General features: G+C 41.0%; 1 protein-coding gene across 3 annotated transcripts in view; it reads left to right on the top strand.

Moving 5' to 3' along the window:
• The window catches only part of LOC146057392 (gamma-aminobutyric acid receptor subunit gamma-3), a 487,036-nt gene that overhangs the window by 306,694 nt on the left and 157,446 nt on the right, over window positions 1-22,896 (top strand). For all 3 annotated transcript variants that reach the window (XM_083168580.1, XM_083168579.1, XM_083168581.1), the window contains one exon: window positions 20,705-20,787. In XM_083168580.1, coding sequence (XP_083024706.1) covers window positions 20,705-20,787 — 83 coding nt within the window. The remainder of the gene's footprint in view (window positions 1-20,704; window positions 20,788-22,896) is intronic.

The raw sequence follows: 22,896 nt of genomic DNA on the forward strand, positions 1-22,896 counted from the left end.
TGTATGTACCACCGTTAATCCACCAACATGTACAATCAGTGCTGTATCCAAGGGTGCCAGATAATCGGTGGTGTACCTGTATTATGGAAATACTTTCACTATTAAAGGAGATCTTGTATAAGATACAAGTGCCACATTTTTGGGTTATGAAAAGAGTATGGAATTGGTGTTTGCCCTAGTAACAGTGATCAGGTGTATAGTCAATGGAATGCATAAATGGAAAACAAGCAATAACAATATAAATGTATCACCTGGATAGTTTAATATAAACATATAAAATCTGTACATTTTTTAATTGCTAAATGGTTTAAAGCAATGTACAGTAATATATTGCGTTATGTAAATTAATTCCTTGTACTTAAAAGTAATTTTTAGAATTTCTTCTATGTGATCATAAAACACATACTGTAGCAGATATTTATGAAAAATGTATTCCCTATACTCTTCCATCAGGTGATTACCAGTTTGTTTTATAGTATTACTCTTTATATAGCTGGGCCATGCTCCCTACTGCTTTATTACAGTATAACAACTTTGATGGAAGCATATCACAGCATAAATAATGAACATATATTTTATATTTTATAAATTTAGTCCAGTAATCTATTGGGATAACATATTAACAAAATGTAATGTTTTAATTACAATGTGAAATCAGAATGGTTGATGCCATTCATATGATATGCCAATTGAATATGTAAATATATTTTTTTATAATAACGTGCATTAAAAAAGAGATATCCTCTGTAATTTAAATTTATTGCATTCATTGTCTTTAGAAATAGTTGGTCTAAACAATAAGGCATAACGAGATATGGTGAAAGAAATTGCAAATGTTCCTAATGCAATGCATGTATTATTCAGGGTTGCCCAGAAAGAATAATTGGAGCAGATGCTTTTTGATTATGTATGAATTAGTACAATTAGTAGTATCTGGGTGAATCATCATTGCTAGACTGCATACCTGCGATTTATTATTTTCATTTGGTGGCGTGTGTTCAAACTGAAATCTAAATTGCAGTGTACAAATAAAGTATTTACCCTAAACAGAACCAAAATAACCCAAATCTAACTCTCTCTGCCCATGTTACATTTGTCCCGCCTGCAGTGCACATGGTTTTGCCCATTTAAGAAATATTTTGCATTTGCGATCAACTGTGAATCAGGCCCTTAATTCAGAAACATAAGGTGCCGGGGAGAGTTAGGCTGCGGGGGAAGTTATTTCTTTTTCATTTGTGATACAGTATAAAGAATGTCTGTGCCAGTATAGTAAATAAGTGTTTCTCAAAAAAAATGAAGTCTTCTTATAATAAACCAAGTTTAACAGTGAGTGACACTTCCATAATGGAATTATGTGGTGCAACCACGTGAACTCACTGGTAACTAGAGAAAAAAATTGTTAGACATGATGCACTTTTTAATTACTACAATAAATAATTAATTTATACAAGATATCTGTATATGATATAGATTAAAATCAGTATAATGAAAAAATAAGACAGAAAGAAATGCAGGAAGAAACATTGGGGGTTATTCTGATTTTATTGCTCCCCCGCGCATTCGCATAGGGAGCAATGTTTGCGGGTAGGCACGGCAAACTGCTTGTTCACCATCCCGTTTACACCTAGTAGTGCAGGTGAGGGGTGTGGGGTGGCAGCGAGGGGTCGCGCCGATTGGATTACCAAGCGTTTCATGTGCATTCCCATCTAAATGCACTGTGATGTGGGTGCGGGGGGCAGGCAGCTTATGTCAGCAGATTTCAGCTGCCCACCCGCTTCCCATACAGGGCACCAGCAGACCTAAGACATCACAGAGGTGTCTTAGGTCTGCAGGCGCTTGGAAAGTCATTCGCCGGTCGGTGACTGGATGCATATGCAAAACATCCATTCGCATGCATGCAGGGATATTTAGCATGTGAGGGGAGGCGACTGGTAGTGCGGATTTGCGTTTAATCCACACGCAAAGCTTTGTGTGTGTGGACCAGAATAAGGTCCATTATCTTGTACAAAAATGAGCAGGTGATGATATCCCCTGGTTTCAGTATAAAAATATATATTAGATTTGGACTAAATTGATATTCTAATTACATAGGTACAGACTTTCTTTGTGGAGATAAAAATATAGGTTATATTATAAGTAACATAATATACAATTATTATAGCTGTTATAGTCAAGGGCTGTATCGCACTAATATGTGGTGGATCGAAACACACACTTAATCTGAGGGTTTAGATTTAATTACAAAGATTACATTTGTTTCATATCCCATTGTGAAAAATCACAATGGGATATGTTTAACAGCTTTTTAAATAAGTGTATCACCAATCTTGAAGAAGAATCCATCAGTGTTTGTAGTTTAAGCCTCCCAGGCAGAAGGGTATACATTATTGGATGTTTAATATTTTCATTGTTTATCCAGTCACTGGTATAGATGGAGATTTTCTTCACAAATAAAGAAGATAATCCGGTACTTGTGTAATATCACGGCGCCCGTTACGTAGTTAGCATAGCCTCCCTGTCAGGATCAGCATAGTGTTCCCGCAGCCAGTGTAGTTAGTGTATCTGTCAGGTTCCCACAAGGGGACGCGGAATACATGTAATGTAATCTGAGTCCCTGGCTCGGTGGCTCGCTGCGCTCGGGACACTTTATAAAATCAACTCCATGCCGACGTGGATAGTGGGGGTATGAACAGGTCAGGAGGATCTGTAATGCGTCCCCTCGCGGGGCGTGCTGCGCTGGCCACGCTTCAGGCTGGCATGGATAGTGGGGTTTTGTAATGGGTTTTGAAATAGAGGCATTTGCCAAATTAATCCCAAACCGATGGACAATAAGTGAAAAGCGGTATCCTTTCTCAGTACTAAGTACTAAACACACTTAAATACACCATAATATAATATAATTTCCTGTAAACCCTTCTGCTTATTGGGAATAAGTGCACCAAACTTGGTATAAATTCGCACGCCGATCCTTTCTCAGTACTAAAGTACACAAAACTTCCTGTAAATTTGCATGCCGCAGGGAGGCGGGGAATGGCGGCAGGCAGGGAGTTGGAAGCCTCCCTGCCTGCGCCGGAGGCTGTGTGGGGGGGTAGGAGGACACAGGCAGCTCAAGCTGCCCCCTGGGGAGAGCTGGCAGGGGCACTACCCTGCCGTTGGCAGGTGCGCTACACTGACGACACTAGGAAGCTGTTGGGCTACGCTGACAACGTAGCTGAGCCTACGCTGAAAACGTAGTGTAGCCGGGCGCCGTGATATTACATAAGTACCGATAATCCCCCTAGGTGAATAAAAATAAAACAACATACAATATGTAAAGTTTATGTACGGTAGCTACTGAAATCAATAAAATGATCAATATCAAACACAAAGGGGGAAATGTACTAGGATGAGAGTTTCAGAAAGTGAGAGATTTGTAAGAAATCTTCAGTTTTTTAAAGCGGCAATCATTTAAACTGCAAAGTCAAATTGGTTTTGCAGTGTAAATGATTGCCGCTTTAAAAAATTGGGTATTTCTTACCAAATCTATCACTTTCTGATTCTCTCACCCTATTACATTTCACCCAAAGGGTTAAACAGGCCCTGGTTGTTTCCCCAGCAGTATCTGTCCCTGCAAAGCTATATGTAATAAGTTCAAAGGGTTAGAGAGGATGGGGCAGCGCACAATGAATACGAACAGCTTTGCCTTATCAAACCTTATAGTGAAATACACATGGGCATTTAGCGAATGCTTTATCTTCTTATCTACCTTTTTGAACTTTTCTTTCACAAAATATAAAGCACTGGAGGACTAAGGCTATTATGTGTCATCACAAAATACTTATAATGAGAATTACAACTGCTTTTCCATCACACACATCCACAGGTAGCTCAACTGATCAGGGATCTAATTGTGATTTTGTGCACTTCAAAAAGCTACCCACACCTAAAAGAAGCATTATTCCTTTTAAGCTTGATATAAAGATCCCATTTCACCCTTCATATGTGATGGAAATTTTTGAGCAATTCCATATGTGTGGGCTTAGTCAATCTACAACAATAAGAAAAAAATGTATAGAAAATCCAGAGGTTGCAAGCACTCATGTAAACACTATTTTTAGTGCATGATACTTCTGCACACTTCCTTATTTGCTGCTTAGTTTATGTTTAGTTTGTTGTACTTATATCATTTTACAGATACTTTTTATGACAGCCATTGAACTGGCTAAACTTTTTTCCCAAAAATGCTCAAGTAACTGTTCTTTTTTTAGTGATTGAATTAATTTTAGAACATTTATTTAAAAACCTATCCAACATAATTTTAACTAAAAAATAAAAAAAGGTTGAAACTTTTTTTTTAAATAAACATCAGTTTAGTCCAGGCATGTCCAACGTTGGCCCTCCAGATGTTTTGAAACTACACATCCCAGCATGCTTTGCAATAGTTTTAGCATTCTCTAATAGCAAAACTGTGGCAAAGCATCCTGGGATGTGTAGTTTCACAACATCTGGAGGGCCAACGTTGGACATGCCTGGTTTAGACATTGATTGTTGAGATTTTAGACCTTTACTTATCAGTCGATACATAACTTTGCGACTTCATATTTGCAGAAAAGAGCATCTGCTGGGTGTACACAGGTAAGTTGAAGACAACTTCCTCAGCAGCTACTATTTTTTGCCACCATGGGTGAGGAGTGTTTTGCTGGGCTGCCCAGTCAGCATTGATCAGCTGTGCGGCAGGCACTGGGGAGGGAACAAGGAAACAGAGGCACCTGTAGATGAGATCAGCAGCTGCTGGTAGATTGACTTCCTGGACTTTCCCCTTGGTTTTTCTAACTGGTCACATCAGATAAGACCAAGGGCCGAATGTAATAGGGTGTGAGAATCAGAAAGTGAGAGATGTTGGGAGAATTCTCCAGTTTTTTTAAAGCGGCAATCAATTATATGCCAAAATCAACCTCTAGTTTTGCAGTGAAAATGATCACCCCTTTAAAAAATCAGGAAAACTCTCACAAAACCTCTCACTTTCTAATTTACCGTATTACATCCCCCTCCCATATCTAAGAAAGTCCAGCCAGATGAGTGGTTAATAAAAGTATATTTTCTATCAATCTCAAACAGTGCATTGAATATAAAAACTTATTTTTAATTCTTTATTTCATGCTGTTCTTTTCGATGTCAAAATGATTGGGGTTAAAATCAGTTCTCTATAATTACTTTTTTTTAAGCTTTTAGATTTTGATATTAGGTGGATTATTAAAAACACATTTGACATTAAATGGCATTAAAGAACTTTTTGATCATAGGACATTTATGAAACGATTGCAAAGGAAAATGGCTCTGTCATTATTTCATAGGCTTGGATATTACAAATTAGTTACTAAGGGCAATTCAACCTTTTTCTGTTATTAGAAACCTTAAGAAATACATTTATTGCAACATTTATTAAAAGTGCATTTATTCATTTTATAACATTCACTCAGAATTGAGAATGTTTTGCAATGCATTTTAAAGAAAGGAAAAGAAAAAAAATAGGTGAAATCTACAGCAACTTATGCGTATTGTGTATTTATTTTTAAGCTCTTCAACATGTTGCTAATTGGTTGTAAATTTGTATGGCCTTTTCCACATCCAAAGTTTCAGAAATATTCCTCAGTATCTTTCTTCGGTTCAAGTATGATTTGTTTTATCCATAAAAAAAAATCAGTTAGGGGTGAAATTTAATAGGATGAAAGAATCACAAAGGCCTCTATTCAGATCTGATTGCAGTACAAATTTGTTTGGAAAATGGGCAAAACCATGTGTACTGCTGGTGAGGCATATGTAACATGTGCAGAGAGAGTTAGATTTGTGTGAGTTATTTTGTTTCTGTGCAGAGTAAATACTGGCTGCATTATTTTACACTGCAATTTAGATTTCAGTTTCAACACAGCCCATCCAAATTTAACTCTCTCTGCACATGTTACATCTGCCTCACCTGCAGTGCCCATGGTTTTGCCCATTTTTTAAACAAATTTGTACTGCGATCATATCTGAATAAAGGTCAAAGTGAGAGATTTGGTTAGAAATCTCCAGCTTTTTAAAGCGGCAATCATTTACACTTCAATATCATACTGGTTTAAAACAACTGGAGATTTCTTACTAAATTACTCACTTTCTGAATCTCTCATCCTATTAAATTTCACCCTAGATCTTTATTTCAGTTAAGCAAGGGTGTTACTGGATTCGATATACATTTACTGATTTTTTTTCTCTGGCTTTATTATATATATTGTATACATTGAATATGTTCCAATAAATCACTGTTTCATGCTGAAATTACAGATTATAGCACAATAAATCAATAATATTGTAAGTAACAATGAGTATTTCATTCCATAGCAAGACTTTTGGTGCTTAGTAGGGCAGGCTCAAAGGCAAGATTATTTGGACAGAATAAACAATATATGACAATGAGTATTGTGCTGTCTTTTCTTCTTGTTAAATAGATTCCTTAGTTAACATTCTGAACAAAAAATAATTTAGAAGGGTAACAATATATGTTTTATTGGTTGAAGGTGTCTGGGTTTTCATTTTTACCTAAGAACCAGATTGTGTTCTGCATGTATATAACTCATTTATTAAAAAGATCACAACATACTTTCCTTATTTTTACATCATGTTTTTATATAACACAAATAATACTATAAAATAAATGTAATTCAACAACATATACAGTGGGGTATTCCACTGTACTAAACATGCATTCCTGTGACGTTCTCATGACCAATATGCCATCTGTAGAGTATTCTAGTGACCTTATTACTGTACTATACAGACAGCATTTAAATACAATTTCCACAACGTCAAATACAATTTCTACATTTGTTTTCTATAGAGACCAATATACAATACAGGAATAATTCTTGAGACCTTTATACAATACACAGAGCAGTCCTGTGACCATATTCAACACTGAGGGCCAGATGTATCATGCTTCAAAAAGTGATCAAGTAGAAAGTTATAGACAGCCATCCAATCAGCTCATAACTACCATGTTATTGGCTGGGTTTTAAAAATGAAAGGTAGGAGCTGATTGGCTGGTTGTGTATTCCTCTCCACTTTATCACTTTTTGAAGCTTGATACATCTAGCCCTTAGAAATTTGTAGTGGCCTCTATTCAAAACAGAAAATCTAGTGCCATACTCTAATTTGTTATTAATCAGCTATATTGAAAGCATCATTAAAGCTATTATACAAATACTGTATTGTTCAAATGTACACTGTCTTTCAACAAACTGCATCCACACAACTAACCATTCTGTAGACCAGGCCTGGCCAACCCATGGCTCTCCCGTGGTTGTGAAACTACAAGTCCCAGTATGCACTCCCACAGTTTTGCTATTATGGAATGTTAAAACTGTGGCAAAGCATGTTGGGATGTGTAGTTCCACAACATATGGAGAGCCACAGGTTGGCCAGGCCTGCTGTAGAGAAACCACCACACAGTCATATAATATAAACAAAGTTAAAAGTATTATGTGCCTCAGCTTCACTAGAGGATGTTCCTGCCACAACCGCTTTGAGACCTAATCACATGGCTGCAGTTTTGCAGTCTGGGTGATAAATTATAGACTGCACATGAGTACAGCTCATAGCACACCTGCACGAGGCCTCCCTTGCAAGTAATCCTGGTAATTATTTTACTGCTGGCCAAAAGCAAGTTGATTGACAGAAAGATGGCTTTTGAGGGTGGTAACAGGCCATTTTATGGGAGTGTCAGGGAAAATGTAGGCGTGCCCAGACATTTTTAGGGAAGTTGTCTGACATTAGCTCCAGCCCCAATCTGTAAAAGTGACCAAATGAGTCCTAGACTATGCACAGACTCACTAACGCATGCAAGGGGGGTTCTGAGTACCCAGAAACCCAAGCATGACAGACAAGTATTCTATTTAAGTTAAAAAGATGCTGCTGTGGCCTGCAATTAAGCCCCACCTACTCCAGCATTAGGCTCCACCCATTAAAAGTACAGTGAATCATGAGATGTACAATCATGTCCGCTGTCCTCCCATGTCCTTCCCGATGTTTGGCAGCTGCTGCAATGTCCCTAAACTCACTTGAACTTATAAGTACTGTAGTTCCTGCTTTAAATATGTGTGTGCATATATATATATAGGGGCTGGCCTGACTGACGCAATCGTATCCAGAGGAGAGGAGTGTGTCCCCCGGAGCTCTGTACAGCGTGGTGTTCCCGTCTCTGCACACAGCCAGTGTGTAGCCGGCAACCGTGAGTGCACAGCAGGGGGTCGCATACCCGCCATTTGTATCCAGCTTGCCAGTGTGGATTTATGTATTGCCAGGTGGTTAATTTAGCCCACCGCAGATGAAATATCTGGTAATTAAGCACTTTTAAACATTTTTATGTAAAATAAAAACATCAAAGATACTGCACCATTGGGCGCCCTTTTCTTCTGTTGTTGTAGAGAAGTGTTGGTGATCTCCCCTTGGGAATTGGGAGCGAGGAAGAGGAGCAACGGTCCAGAATTTGAGGACACGTGCCTATAGACTGTGAACTGTGTAAAACAGCTCTGTTTGAGCAAAGGTGCCAGCGCACGTATTCCTGTTTTTTTCTGTGTGCAATATATATATATATATATATATATATACCAGGATATAGAACCCGGCACTCCAACTGTATAACAATAGTGCTGCTCCGGTGCCTTCCCAGGGGAGTCACCCCCAAATACACAGTCCAAAGGCTTTAAATCAAAGCAGGGCGTCACTCGGAGATCCTTTTCAAAAGTGCTTTATTGCAGAAATGCAAGTGTTACATCCAACAATTGTTTCGAGCCTCCTGGCTCGTCCTCAGGGATAACCCACTAGTGTACAATGAAGGGTATATATACCTAAACGTGAACCCTCCTCCAATTAATCAAATACAAAGTATAGACATCATATTCTCACCTGTGTAACGGCGCGCTCCTGTTCACCCGTCCGCTCTCCTCCAGCGTGTGAGTCCCAGCGTGTGACGTCACCCGCCGCGCACCTCGATGAGGGCGTTGCTAGGCAACCCACCACGCTGCTACTCCGTGCTGTCAGAGCTCCCTGGACGGGGAGCATCACGCGTCACCATTCTTAAAGTGCTAGTGCTAATGTGCAAAAAAATGTGTATAAAACGCAGTCTAGTGCTGAATATACCAACATGATAAAAAACATTTTAAAGTGCAAGTGCTACAGTGCAAAAAATTACACATACATATATACAGCATTAGACAATACATGATTAAAAAGGCATACTTTATAAATTTCATTCACGGATGTCTCTACTTTATAATTGCAATGGTACTCAATTAATCTTTTAACCATATAGTTTTGTACAAATTTATCAATCTATTTTCCTAGGGAGGATGTGTCTTGCACATTGCCTAGCCTGAGTTAGGATTATAATATTATATATGGAAAATTCATAAAAAACAATGTAAACCTGTATGCTCATTGAGCCCTTTTGGAGCCAACGTCTCAAGTTTGTATATCCACTTGCATTCTAATTGTAAAAGGCGTTTACTGCGATTGCCTCCCCTTAAGGAGACAGGTATATGGTCAATAATTTTTGACCGTATACTGGCCACACTGTGTCCTTTTTGGACACAATGTCTCGCAACTGGTTGGTCACTGGTGCCATGTTTAATGGCTGCCCTGATGGCTGTGCGGTGATTAGCCATCCTTTCCTTAAACTGTGTTTCTGTCTTGCCCACGTAGTAAAGACCACAATTCGCAATGCGGATAAGGGTGGGGCAGTGGTTGTGCAGGATCTCAATGTATATGTACAAGAATGTATGAGACAATTGCAGGATGTTGCCATATATCAATTGTTGGATGCTGATCCCACAGTAAAATTCAAAACTGAATTAGATGGTATTTTGTCTGCTGCGGTCAATGATGGTTCAATTACTAATGAATTGGCTACGGCTCTAAGGGTGGATTATCCATTGGTACCGATTTATTATACACTCCCTAAGATACATAAAAATTTACAGAACCCCCCTGGCAGGCCAATTATTTCCGCCAGGGGATCGTTGTACCAACCCATTTCCACTTTCTTAGATGCTGTGTTGAATCCATGTATACAATTAACTGAATCTTATTTGAAAGATACCAATATGTTAATTAATTGTTTACAAAAATTAGGTACTTTACCTTGTGATGTCATCATGTGCAGTGCCGACGTGACAAGTCTGTACACGTGCATCCCCCACGGGGAGGGGATCGCGGCTGTACAGACTTTGATCACCTCGAGTACTGGATATAAGGGTCTCCCGATAGTCTTATTTTTGAAATTATTGAATCTAGTCCTGTCCAGAAATTATTTTTTATTTGATGGCAAGATGTATTTACAACTGTCAGGCTGTGCGATGGGGTCCAATGTGGCCCCATCGTACGCCAATGCCTACATGTGCCAGGTAGAAAAAGCCCTTTTCCAACAGGGGCCCAATGCCAGCAAGGCAAAATTATTGACCATATACCTGTCTCCTTAAGGGGAGGCAATCGCAGTAAACGCCTTTTACAATTAGAATGCAAGTGGATATACAAACTTGAGACGTTGGCTCCAAAAGGGCTCAATGAGCATACAGGTTTACATTGTTTTTTATGAATTTTCCATATATAATATTATAATCCTAACTCAGGCTAGGCAATGTGCAAGACACATCCTCCCTAGGAAAATAGATTGATAAATTTGTACAAAACTATATGGTTAAAAGATTAATTGAGTACCATTGCAATTATAAAGTAGAGACATCCGTGAATGAAATTTATAAAGTATGCCTTTTTAATCATGTATTGTCTAATGCTGTATATATGTATGTGTAATTTTTTGCACTGTAGCACTTGCACTTTAAAATGTTTTTTATCATGTTGGTATATTCAGCACTAGACTGCGTTTTATACACATTTTTTTGCACATTAGCACTAGCACTTTAAGAATGGTGACGCGTGATGCTCCCCGTCCAGGGAGCTCTGACAGCACGGAGTAGCAGCGTGGTGGGTTGCCTAGCAACGCCCTCATCGAGGTGCGCGGCGGGTGACGTCACACGCTGGGACTCACACGCTGGAGGAGAGCGGACGGGTGAACAGGAGCGCGCCGTTACACAGGTGAGAATATGATGTCTATACTTTGTATTTGATTAATTGGAGGAGGGTTCACGTTTAGGTATATATACCCTTCATTGTACACTAGTGGGTTATCCCTGAGGACGAGCCAGGAGGCTCGAAACAATTGTTGGATGTAACACTTGCATTTCTGCAATAAAGCACTTTTGAAAAGGATCTCCGAGTGACGCCCTGCTTTGATTTAAAGCCTTTGGACTGTATATATATATATATATATATATATACACACACGCACAGTATGTGTGTATGTATGTATGCATGTATGTATGATTTTTGCAGGATAGGCCAATTTTTGACGGAATGTCCTGCTATCCTGACTGCAGCAGTAGCATCTACTCACAGCAAGACAGAGGGACAGGGGGCATGACAGCAGCTCACAGAGCACTGGGCATGTCCCTGCAGTGACTGCAAACAGGGACATGTTTGCGGCATGGATGTTATTATAAATTTTTATTTAACCTTTCTGTTATCATAGCTTTCTTATGCACCTCAGATAAGTTAATTTATCTGAAACTTGTGACAGCTGCCCCTTTAATACTAATTCAGTTGTGTTGGTGATTGTCTCACCTTTATAAGCACCCCAGTGTAGAAAGCATACTCTTAAATCCAAGTAGCATCCAAGGGGTTAAAATAACAAACCAAATACCCAAACCATGGGAACTGAGGAGAAGCATGTGGGTTTACACATTCTGCTCCTCCCTGTAACCGAAGGGGGATCCCATTGATGTCATTCATGGTGACTTTCCTTAGCTAATCAGCAAAACCCAATATTAACTCTGTGGCATTACCCTGATGACTGGTGCTGGTTTCAAAAATACAGAGGACCCATACTTTTTTGTCCTCCCATTTTTGGAACCAGGACTGGTCCATGAGCCTGGAGCAGGTTTGGTAAATACAGAGGAACTTCAAACATTTATTCCCTGTATTTCTGGAACCCAGACTGGTTCAAGGAGCCTGGGACTGGTTATGCTCTGGGACCCCACAATATTTTTTTTCAATGTTCACAAAGAAACTGTACTTACGCTTATTGTCTCTCTTGCGAAATCTCATAGTCTGATTAACCCCCATCATCACAAACTGCTGCATGAGACAATGAAATCCCTCTATAATTGAATAAAATAAAACACTTTGAATGTTCACTAATATAAATGAACACAACAGAAACTCCAAGTTACAAAGAGCAGTTACTAGACGGGATCTTATTAATTATTGTTTTGTCACCAAAAAGTAAAATTTGCTGCTATAGCGACTGCATGTGGGGAATGTTACAGAAGTGGCACACTGTGGATGGGAGTGCCTTATGGGGGTAGGGACATATACATATATATATATATATATATATACATATATATAATAGAAAGGGCCCCAATCTGCGCTGTAACCAGGAGCATCGCCTCTGAAGGTTCTCCTGTTAGATGGAATCCAACATTTTAGAAATGAGAAAAGAAAAAGTTTCAGAGGGCGCTAAGTTGTACAGACTAAACAGAGGTACTTATGTAGTATCTGGACGCCCGATTATCGCATCGCATCCGACCAAATCGCATGCGATGCGATGGACCCGATTTTCTATAGGATTCTATGGGAAAAAGGGTTCTTTTCATTTCCCCACTATCCAACTACGCATGGAGTTGGATATAAAGCTGTGGCGAGCGTAGCGTGCCACCGAGCCCGAAGCGTGGCGAGCGCAGCGAGCCCCGCGAGGGGACGCGTATTCGTTAAAAAGTATTCCGCATCCCCTCGCCACGCTTCGGGCTCGGTGGCTCGCTACGCTCGCCACAGGTTTATATCCAACTCCGTGCGTAGTTGGATAGTGGGGAAATGAAAAGGACCCTTTTTCCCATAGAATCCTATGTTAAAATGGACTCAGTCCATTTTAACATTGAATCCTATGGAAAAATCGGGTCCATCGCATCGCATGTGATTTGGTCGCATGCGATGTGATGCAATGGACCCGATTTTTTTATCAGGCCTCCAGATACTACATAAGTACCTAAACAGATAACTGTATTTAAGGGTATTTAATACATAAAAAAATCTTTAAAAAGTCCTGTGGGCATAGCAATAAGTATACAATTTTTAAATAAAAACAGTAATCAACCAGTATGGAATCCTTTCAAGAAGTTGACAGTAATCATCAAATCAAAGAAGACATTTTAATGTGTTTTGTCAATGTCATGACTTCATCAGGGGCAGAAATACATCAGTTTGATTGATAGATTTACACTGGAAATCATAATACATCATAGTAAATAACATTACAAAACACTGAGAAAATATTTTAATAGGAAGAAAATAATCATGGAGGAGGGGAGGTGTGGAGGGTAGAAGTCAAAACAAGGTGGGACTGTGTGATTTCTTTATGGGGAAGAAGACACTTTGTGGTTCGTAAAAGGGTAATTACTGTATATGAATGTTACAATAGAAAAAAGATCTATTGGAGGTAATTTCACCATATTTAACATACCATTGGTTGAAAGGTGTATTGTAAACAGTATAGAATGGTCCAATGGAAATATATCCCAAAAAAAGTTTTGGGAGAAGATCCTACAAATGGGTTTTACAAGGGCCTTAGTTTCAGATTACCCAAACTTTCTTTTTAAATATATATATATATATATATATATATATATATATATATATATACCAAAAAGGACTCACTCTCCAGACTTTTGTAAATGCAAGTAAAATCAGCTGTGTATTTGATATTTCATATGCAGCAAACAAAAGGTAATACTCAACGTTAGCGTTTCAGTCCAATATGGACCTTCATCGGGAGTTAAACATCAGGTACATCTGTCAAAGGTGAAGCACAGCGTGGACCACACAGCAGGATATATATATATACATCCAATCCCAAAGCAGGAATAACAGCACTCAGAAGACAGTAATGCAAAAGAAGATTTGTATTAGGTTCCACAGGAGGAACTTTTTCAGTTTATGAGCCCCATCCTCAGCCCCAAACCTACAGCAAAGAATGCCCCAACAACCAACACATTCATACTTACAAGCCAGCCCCTGGACATCCTGGGTCAGCTGCATGCCACGTCCCGTCCACCAGAAGTGATCTCAACATACTTCTGGGTGGAAACGCAAGCTTGCGTTCCATGTGTCGGGGCTCTGAATGTCAATCACCGGCAGTCGGTGCAGGCGGTAATACTGCACAAACTCAGGAGTCAGGGACAATACATAAAATAAAAACCTAATGAGGTCTGACAGTCAGGCTCCACCTCTAAACAGGGAAATCTAAGCATAGGCACTTGCACCTCATGTAATGTCTGTATCCCCTTCCTACTAGATTGTAATCTCCTCAGAGCAGGGCCCTCTTCCCTCCTGTTGTCACAGTGTTCTTCTCTTCACATTTCACTAAAAGCTCTCCCATACTCAAACACTCAGTAACCATCTTTGTCCGCATACTCATCTCCATCATTGGCCGCAAACCTCTAGTAGTATGTTGATCGAGTCCTCACTACTTTTATTTAAGCTGTAATGTGTATTGAACTGTGGCACTCTTTACCTGTACTCTATTTGTGTTATTTATTCAATGTAATGCTAAGTTTTGTTTCACTGTACTGTTCCTTTGTATGGCGCTGCAAAACACTTGTGGCGCCTTATAAATAAAAATTAGAATATATAATAATACCCAAAACCTGTTCTGGAGAGTGGTAACTAGAGGCCATCAAGAACGTGTTGCGATCCACGTCCTAGAAAAACACGTCATTGCAGATTTTACCAGCTGTAATTTTGACTGCTATGGTGTCAGTTAGACTCCCCAATGCAGTGTATTTGATGGTTGAATTGCCTGTGTTTAGGTCTGCTATAAGTTTCTTGAGGGGATCAAAACCACCCTTCCATAGGATGAATATGTCATCGATATAGCAGGTACATTAATAGATCACAATTAAGCTCAGGTCTGTTAAAAAAGGAAATTTCTTCCTGACTGAACATAAAAATATTTGCAAAAGAGGGGGCCACGGCAGACCCCATGGCACCCCCCTCATCTGCAAATAATATGCTCCATCATATATAAAATAATTGGGAAGGAAAGCAGATTGTATCTCCTTCCTTTGAATCCATAAAACTTGTACTAAGTATGTGATCTTAGGCATATATGTATTGTAAATGTTTTCTCAGCCAGGAAAGCTTCATGAAAGCAATTTCCCTGTAATCCAAGATGAGACAATTACCATGAGATAGGGATCAGATCTGGCTTGTGTATCCCCAATTAGTTCAGTAATAGCAGGAGGTCTTCCTATATGGGATATGGTCATTGGTTCACCAGCATGAGGGTCGACTAGCATTAGGTTGACACCATTAGGTCAACATGCATTTAGTTTGACATGACTTAAGGGCAACATGCAGGAAGGTGTACATGACTTAATGTCAACATGGGTTATTAGGTCGATGTTTTTTTTAAACTGTTTTTTGAACCAACATGTGACGATAGGTGGTATTTTATGCCCTAGCATCCACTAGGGCATGGTGGAAGAATAAAATAGTGTGCTGAGTGTAGCGAGGCACTGTGCCCGAAGCATGGCAAGCATAGCGAGCCATGCATCCTTAACAGACTTGAGGAGCCAACAGTATAGCTACTGTAGCTTTGAAGTGTCACTAGTATGATTGAAAACCTTATTTTCCAGCTTCAAAGGAAATGGGAAAATAAATTAGCCAGCCCTTGCGTATATGACCAGGAGACCCTTTTGTTATTAACTATTAACTCTGATTTGGAAAGGGTTAAGAATTCCATAGGTTGGGGCTGTGAGAGGGTGAAGTTTTGGTTCTTAAATGCACCATGGACAGACAGCAAGTTGTTCATTGTCGTGGAATGGGTCAGCTCACCAGAGGCTGACTCTACAAGGAGTCGGAAACCAGAAACGATTCCACTTTGCCCCACTGTTTCATGCTATGTAAATAAATGGCAGTGGGTTTTATTTTTATATTTGTTTTATTTTTCTTGAAACTGTCTTTACTTGTAATTTTGACTTTTACCAATATATATCTTCTATCTTTCTTTTGTAGTCTAAGCTTTAAAGTATTTGACTTAATTTAAATTTCTATAATTTAGGTCCAGTGTTGTCTATCCAGCTCAAGTCTCTGAATAAGCGCCGTCTTATTATTAATAATTGTGTGTGAAGGTAAAGGCCAAAGTGTACCTTCAATTAGAATACTGTAATTCTTTGGCTGGTGGCAAAATCGTGGTGAGATACACACATGCTCTGGTATCGAGTAATGGTGTCATGTGGAAGGGATTCACAGATTGGTGTATCTGGGGTATCATCATGACTAGGATCATGACACACAGCTTGGGCACAACTGGTGGCAAAGAAGCAGTCTGACCATTGTTCAATAACATTTAAACATGATCAAAGTGCAAGAGATCATCCTCTGTCTGCCTCTCATATGCATAGAGAATGTGGTAATAACACTGGCCCAGGTTGCAGAATCCTCTCTGCCACCATGAAGCAATATATCATCACTGCTAGATGTTTAAACAGAATGCATACGAATGACCAGTTAGAAGACCACCACTGGTACCTAATAGCGGTGCGATAAGGATACTTACCTTTTACTTGCTCACCCGATACTTAACCTTCCCTTCCAACAGCCTAACCCTCTCCCCTGCAGCCTAACTACAACACTCCCCTTTAGTGCCTTACCCTAACCTTTGTGCCCCACACCCTAACCCTCCCTTCTGTAGCCTGACCAATACTTGTTTCCTATCTGGGCGCCCACTAAGTTAATTGCGCACCATGCTATTCTCCGTAGAGAAATCGGATCGCATCGCATCGTACACATACACGATATTGAACGATGCGATGCGATCCGATTCGATTTCCCATAGGAAACAATGTTAAATGGCTCAATTTAGCCAAATTATCATAGGAACAATAGTAAATGGGCCAAAAACACCCCTGAACATTGAAATGTCCCCCCAAAAGTAGTTGACGCCACCCCGCCATCAACGTGAACCCGAAGCGTGGCGAGCGCAGCGAGCCCGCGAGGGGCGGCGGTACGCGTCCTCCGACCTTTTCATGCCCTACTATCCACGTCGGCGTGGAGTGAGAATAGAATAGTGTGGCGAGCGCAGCGAGCCACCGAGCCCGAAGCGTGGCGAGCGCAGCGAGCCCCGCGAGGGGACGCGGATACCTTCACAGGTAAACGCGTCCCTTCGCGGGCTTCCCAGGTGTCCGCGTCGCCCGCGAGGGGACGCGTATAACTGTGAAGGTATCCGCGTCCCCTCGCGGGGCTCGCTGCGCTCGCCACGCTTCGGGCTCGGTGGCTCGCTGCGCTCGCCACACTATTCTATTCTCACTCCACGCCGACGTGGATAGTAGGGCATGAAAAGGTCGGAGGACGCGTACCGCCGCCCCTCGCGGGCTCGCTGCGCTCGCCACGCTTCGGGTTCACGTTGATGGCGGGGTGGCGTCAACTACTTTTGGGGGGACATTTCAATGTTCAAGGGTGTTTTTGGCCCATTTACTATTGTTCCTATGAGAATTTGGCTAAATTGAGCCATTTCACATTGTTTCCTATGGGAAATCGAATCGGATCGCATCGCATCGCATCGCATCGTTCAATATCGTGTATGTGTACGATGCGATGCGATCCGATTTCATTACGGTGCTGTACGTAGAAAACCTGGGCGCCCAGATAGGAAACAAGTACCGCCTGACCAAAACCTTGCTTCTAAATGCCTAACCCTGTCCCTACTTCCACAAAGCCTAACCCTAATCCTGCCCCCCCCCCCTTCGCAGCCCAACCCTAGCTCCCACCTTAGTGCATAAACTTAACCTGGCCCACATACATATGATCGGGATTATGACAGTTGGGATGTTAACTGCCTCCCATATAAAGCTGCACACTTAGATAGTTACTTTCCAGAAACTCAGAATCATTTTCTCCTCCATACGCCATAACCATAGAGAATGAATACATATTAAGGTACTTGTGTACTTTCACGGCGGCAGCTTACGCTACGTTTGAAGCTACGTTATTAGCGTAGCCCAACGGCTGCCTTACTTGTGTAGTTTCACGGTGGCAGCCTAAGCTATGTTATCAGTGTAGCCCAATGGCTGCCTAGCGTAGTCAGTGTAGTGACTCCACGGCAATCCTGCGTAGTCAGTTCCCGTAAGGCAGCTACTCACCGTACTGTTGGCGGGAACTGCATTCTCGGTGTCACTGGCAAGCCTAGTGAGTGCCTCTCACACAGCACCAGCGCCCGCCATCTCCGGCGGAGAGGGGATCATGCGGGCGCCGGCGGAGAGGTGCTCCATCTGTCTGAGATGCAGGAGTGGCTGAAACGCAGAAGCGTCTGATACGCTTCTGCCTCTGAGTAACTATTGTGGCAGGGTACAGCAAACCTGCCAAAAGGGTTAGGGGTTCTGTGGGGCGTGCGTCTCCTGCACAAAGAGGGGGTGCGGACGCAAGTGTGTCTCATGCACAATAAAGGACGCATTTGCCAGTGCTCCATGTTACATACTGGCAAATGCCTCCATTTGAAAACCACACTATCCACTCTCCAGTGTTCTAGGCACTCCATGCCTGATTTAGAGTTGGAGAAAGTGAGCAGTACTGCTGCATATTTGGAAAAAGGAGAGATGTTTAAAAATCCTAACATAGCAGGATGTGCCTGTAGAAATAGATGCACCATGCACGCAAGTGCTGCATCCAAAAATGCAGCCTCAGATCCCCCTGGAAGCTCTCAGCCATTTGAGTAAGCTTAACCCTTTGAGTGCCAAGGGAATTTGCCAAAATAGGTATAGTATGACAATTGACAAGCATAACTTTTTGGTACTTGTTGCCTAGCACGGCGCCCATCGCATACCGTACTTAGTGGTGTGAGATGCGATGCGATATCCCCGTTAAATTAACAGGAGTGCTTGTACAATAAAATATCGCATAGCATTGCATGTCAGCAAATGGCTTGCGAGGCGATTTGAAATTTTAATTGTACAAGCACCCTGATGGGTGCTTACAATGTTAAATGCACCCCTATTGTCAACACCACCCCCACTATCAACACCAACCTGAAGCGTGGTGAGCGCAGCGAACCCGCGAGGGGCGGTGGTAGGCGTCCTCCAACCTTTTCATACCCCCACTTTCCACGTCGGCGTGGAGTTGATTTTAGATAGTGAGGCGAGTGCAGTGAGCCACCGAGTCTGAAGCGTGGCGAGTGGACGTGGAATACAAGCCCAAAGCGTGGCGAGCGCAGCGAGCCCCATGCGGGGACGCGGAATACAGTTAAAGTAATCCGTGTCCCCACGCGGGCCTGGTTGCGCTCGCCACGCTTCGGTCTCGGTGGCTCTCTGCGCTCGCCACACTATCTAACATCAACTCCACGCCGATGTGAATAGTGGGGGTATGAAAAGGTCGGAGGATGCGTACCGCCGCCCCTCGCGGGCTCGCTTAGCTCCCAACGCTTCGGGTTGGCATTGATAGTGGTGGTGGGGTTTACAATGGGAGTGCATTAATCATTGTAAGCACCCATCAGGGTGCTTGTACAATAAAAAAAATCAAATCGCATCACATGCATCACATGCCACTATATTGCATGCGATGCGATTTTATAAGATGCACTACGATCAAAAGAAACAAGTACCACCTTTTTAGTTAACCCTTTGAGTGCCAACGTTGCTGTGAGAGATACTCAATATATCCGTTAAAAATGCCAGCACCTCTCACAGTGACTGTTCTATTTTGGGTGCAATATTGAACTAAAGTTCAATCTATTGACTTGGCTGTATTTGTATTTATTCATACTAAAAGAACAGTCGCGGTGATCAATGCTGCCATTTTTAGTGGATATTTTGAGGATCGCTCACAGCAACACTGGCACTCAAAAGGTTACTTAGAAAGACCAGCAGAACTGCTCAGCCTGGGTCAGGATGTCTTCTTCCAAAGATGCAGATCTTGGGCTTGGCATGCCTAGAGAACAAGGGCCACACCCCCCTGTTTTATAGAATGCTCTCCATTGTCACTTCTGTTCCCTCCTCTCAAACACTGCAGCATGATTGACAAGGGGAGCTGTAAGTGATCTTGCAAAAGCAGACTTGCACATGTGTAATAGTAAAGACCCAGTCCATGCAACTATCTCTAACAATCAAAGATTGGGTCTGTGTACATCTCAAATTGAGTCCCTCAGAACACTTTGTGGCCTGTTAGTGTAGCAGGAACATGACTGAACAAATAGAGATCAATAGAAGTGCTTGGTAAAGATTCAAATTATTTTAGTAAGCTAATTATTGGAAATCAAACTCAGTTGTATTAGAAATATATACAGTAGCGATGTAAGGCAAAGTGACCAATATACCTGATTGCATGACTAGCATTAGTACAGCATTATCATCATTATTATGCATGTTTCAAATACTGTAAACACAAAGTGAGGCACTTTAGAATACCCACTGTACTTTATAAACTCAATGTGTGAGTGTGTTAGCTCATTAAGTTTGGGTTACAATTATTGTGTCTGTGCTTGTGTTAGTTGTTGCATTTTGTGACGTTATTTCTATTCTGCACCGATGAGATCATTTCATATTTTTATTTTCTCTGATTCCTAGAGTGATGCATGATCTCTTTCTAGGCTCACCATCAATGCTGAATGTCAACTACAGCTGCACAACTTCCCTATGGATGAACACTCCTGCCCACTCATATTCTCAAGCTGTAAGTATTCAGTCTGTGTCAAAGAGATGTTCCCTTGCTGAGATCCTGTATAATGTGTGGTATGGATTTAATGAAGTACAGTATCTGTGCTAAGTCTTGCTATTTTGTGACATGTATGATACATATTGGACATTATGGCATGTTTTCTTATTCCTGTGGTATATGTCTTGGTGTTAATGATTGTGTGCACATTTAACATGAAACTGCAGGACAATTCCATGCCTGATACACTTCGCTATCATTATAGTGCTTCCATACATCCTCTCTTTCATGTAGTACTTCCATGTTTTCTCCAAGGGTCTGCTGCCTACATGAAATGACATTTTAATGAGATTCTTTTTTTAGAATGCATTGCTGTGAAAAATAACTTATTATTACATAAGGTATAGAGATTGGTATAGAGATATATTACATGAAATATAGAGATAGAGGTTGCAAGTGAAGAGATTAAGGTACTGAAAATCAAGGGGAAATTTGTGATTATAGCAAAGCCAAGTTAATAGCATGTAAACTATTTATCAGAGCAGCAACATGTTTTTAAAATTGAACTGGTTTTATTTTGGTGTTTGTCATTATTCCATGCTGGAGAACATAGAGTAAGTGTTGAATAAGCGTCTGCAATTCCATTTCTCACCATTTGGTGTCTCCAAGCACTACTGTAGTTTAAGTATTTCATAATCAATATTAAAGCAGCAATCCCATAAAAAAATGAATGTGTTTTTTTGCAACATAAATAAAAATGGTTGCCAGCGCTGAGTTGATGGTTACATGATAGACACAAGTATACACAGGTTTATTATAAAGAATTAAAAATGTACTTAAGAGGACTGGATATTCATGTATGAGGCCACAGTTCCAACTTCTAATAAAGAATGTCAACCTTCCAACTCTGTCGACCTTAGCCATGTCAAACTATTTCATGTGTCGACCTAAGCCATGTAGACTTTCAGTGGTCAACTCCATGCATGTTGGCCTAATATGGGTCGACCTAATGACTGTATACCATTTAGAAAGTGTAGCTCACAAAACAAGAACATCATTTGTTAAATATCAAGAACACATTGGCGGTTATTCTGGTTCATACGCTCGGATGCGAATTTTCATCCATGCGAGTGAACCAGATCCCGCCTTGGGAATGGTGGTACGCCGGCCCACCATTCGCAAGGCGCGTATGTTAGCACTGGCTGCGAATGGATGTTTTACAGAAATGCAACTGGGACCCTCCCACATTTTTCGAAGGCCGCCGGCCATTGAAAGATGTGGAAGGTGCACGCACATGTAAGGTTGCTCTGAGCAACCATACATATGCATGTACGCTCGGGGGGAAGTGGACAGGCAGCTGACATCTGGTGTTGTCAGCTGGCTACCCCCCGCATGTCCGTCACAGCCATATTAGCATGAGAATGCCCATGAAACACTGCGTTCCCATATGCTAATGGTCCACCCCACCACCCCCGCCGAGCAGCCGCAAGGTTGGGTGCATGAACCCGACGAACAGTCTGTACACCGTGGCGTACACACCAAGTGCATGCACATGTACAGAAATGCACATTCAAAAAACATCGCCCCCATGCGAACGAATATGCGCTTGCAAATAAACCTGAATAAAGAACATTATGAATTGCTATCATAGTTATTTTTTTACAACTTGTTATAAACAATAGCGATATGTATCATACTGTATGTGACAACTGTCCTTGAATTTCAGAGAGACTTCCTTGAATAGCAGGAAACTCCCTTACTTCATGATTGCACCTTCCCCCCATTATGTATAGACATGGAAAAAATAAATCAGAGACATAACCGTTCACAAAAGATCACCAGTGATTGTTTTTTCCTAAATTGGTTATAAGATCCAGTTATTCCTAAGGCTATATAAAGTCTCTCATGGCCACTTAATCCTCATGTGAGTAGAAGACAATACATGAACAAGCCTTGAAAATTATAAGTGTGTTATTGTCAACATTAGATCTCACTGAGCAACAATGCAGAAATGCTCAAGTAGAGCACTTTAATGTCGCACTCATAGGTGTTATTTTCAGAGTCTCTCTGAAATGTTTTTTTCAAAAGATAGCAAGTATAATATGTATATAGAAAAAAAACCTTAAG

Source organism: Crinia signifera, chromosome 2 (assembly GCF_055691185.1).
Source record: "Crinia signifera chromosome 2, ASM5569118v1, whole genome shotgun sequence".
NCBI lineage: Eukaryota > Metazoa > Chordata > Amphibia > Anura > Myobatrachidae > Crinia > Crinia signifera.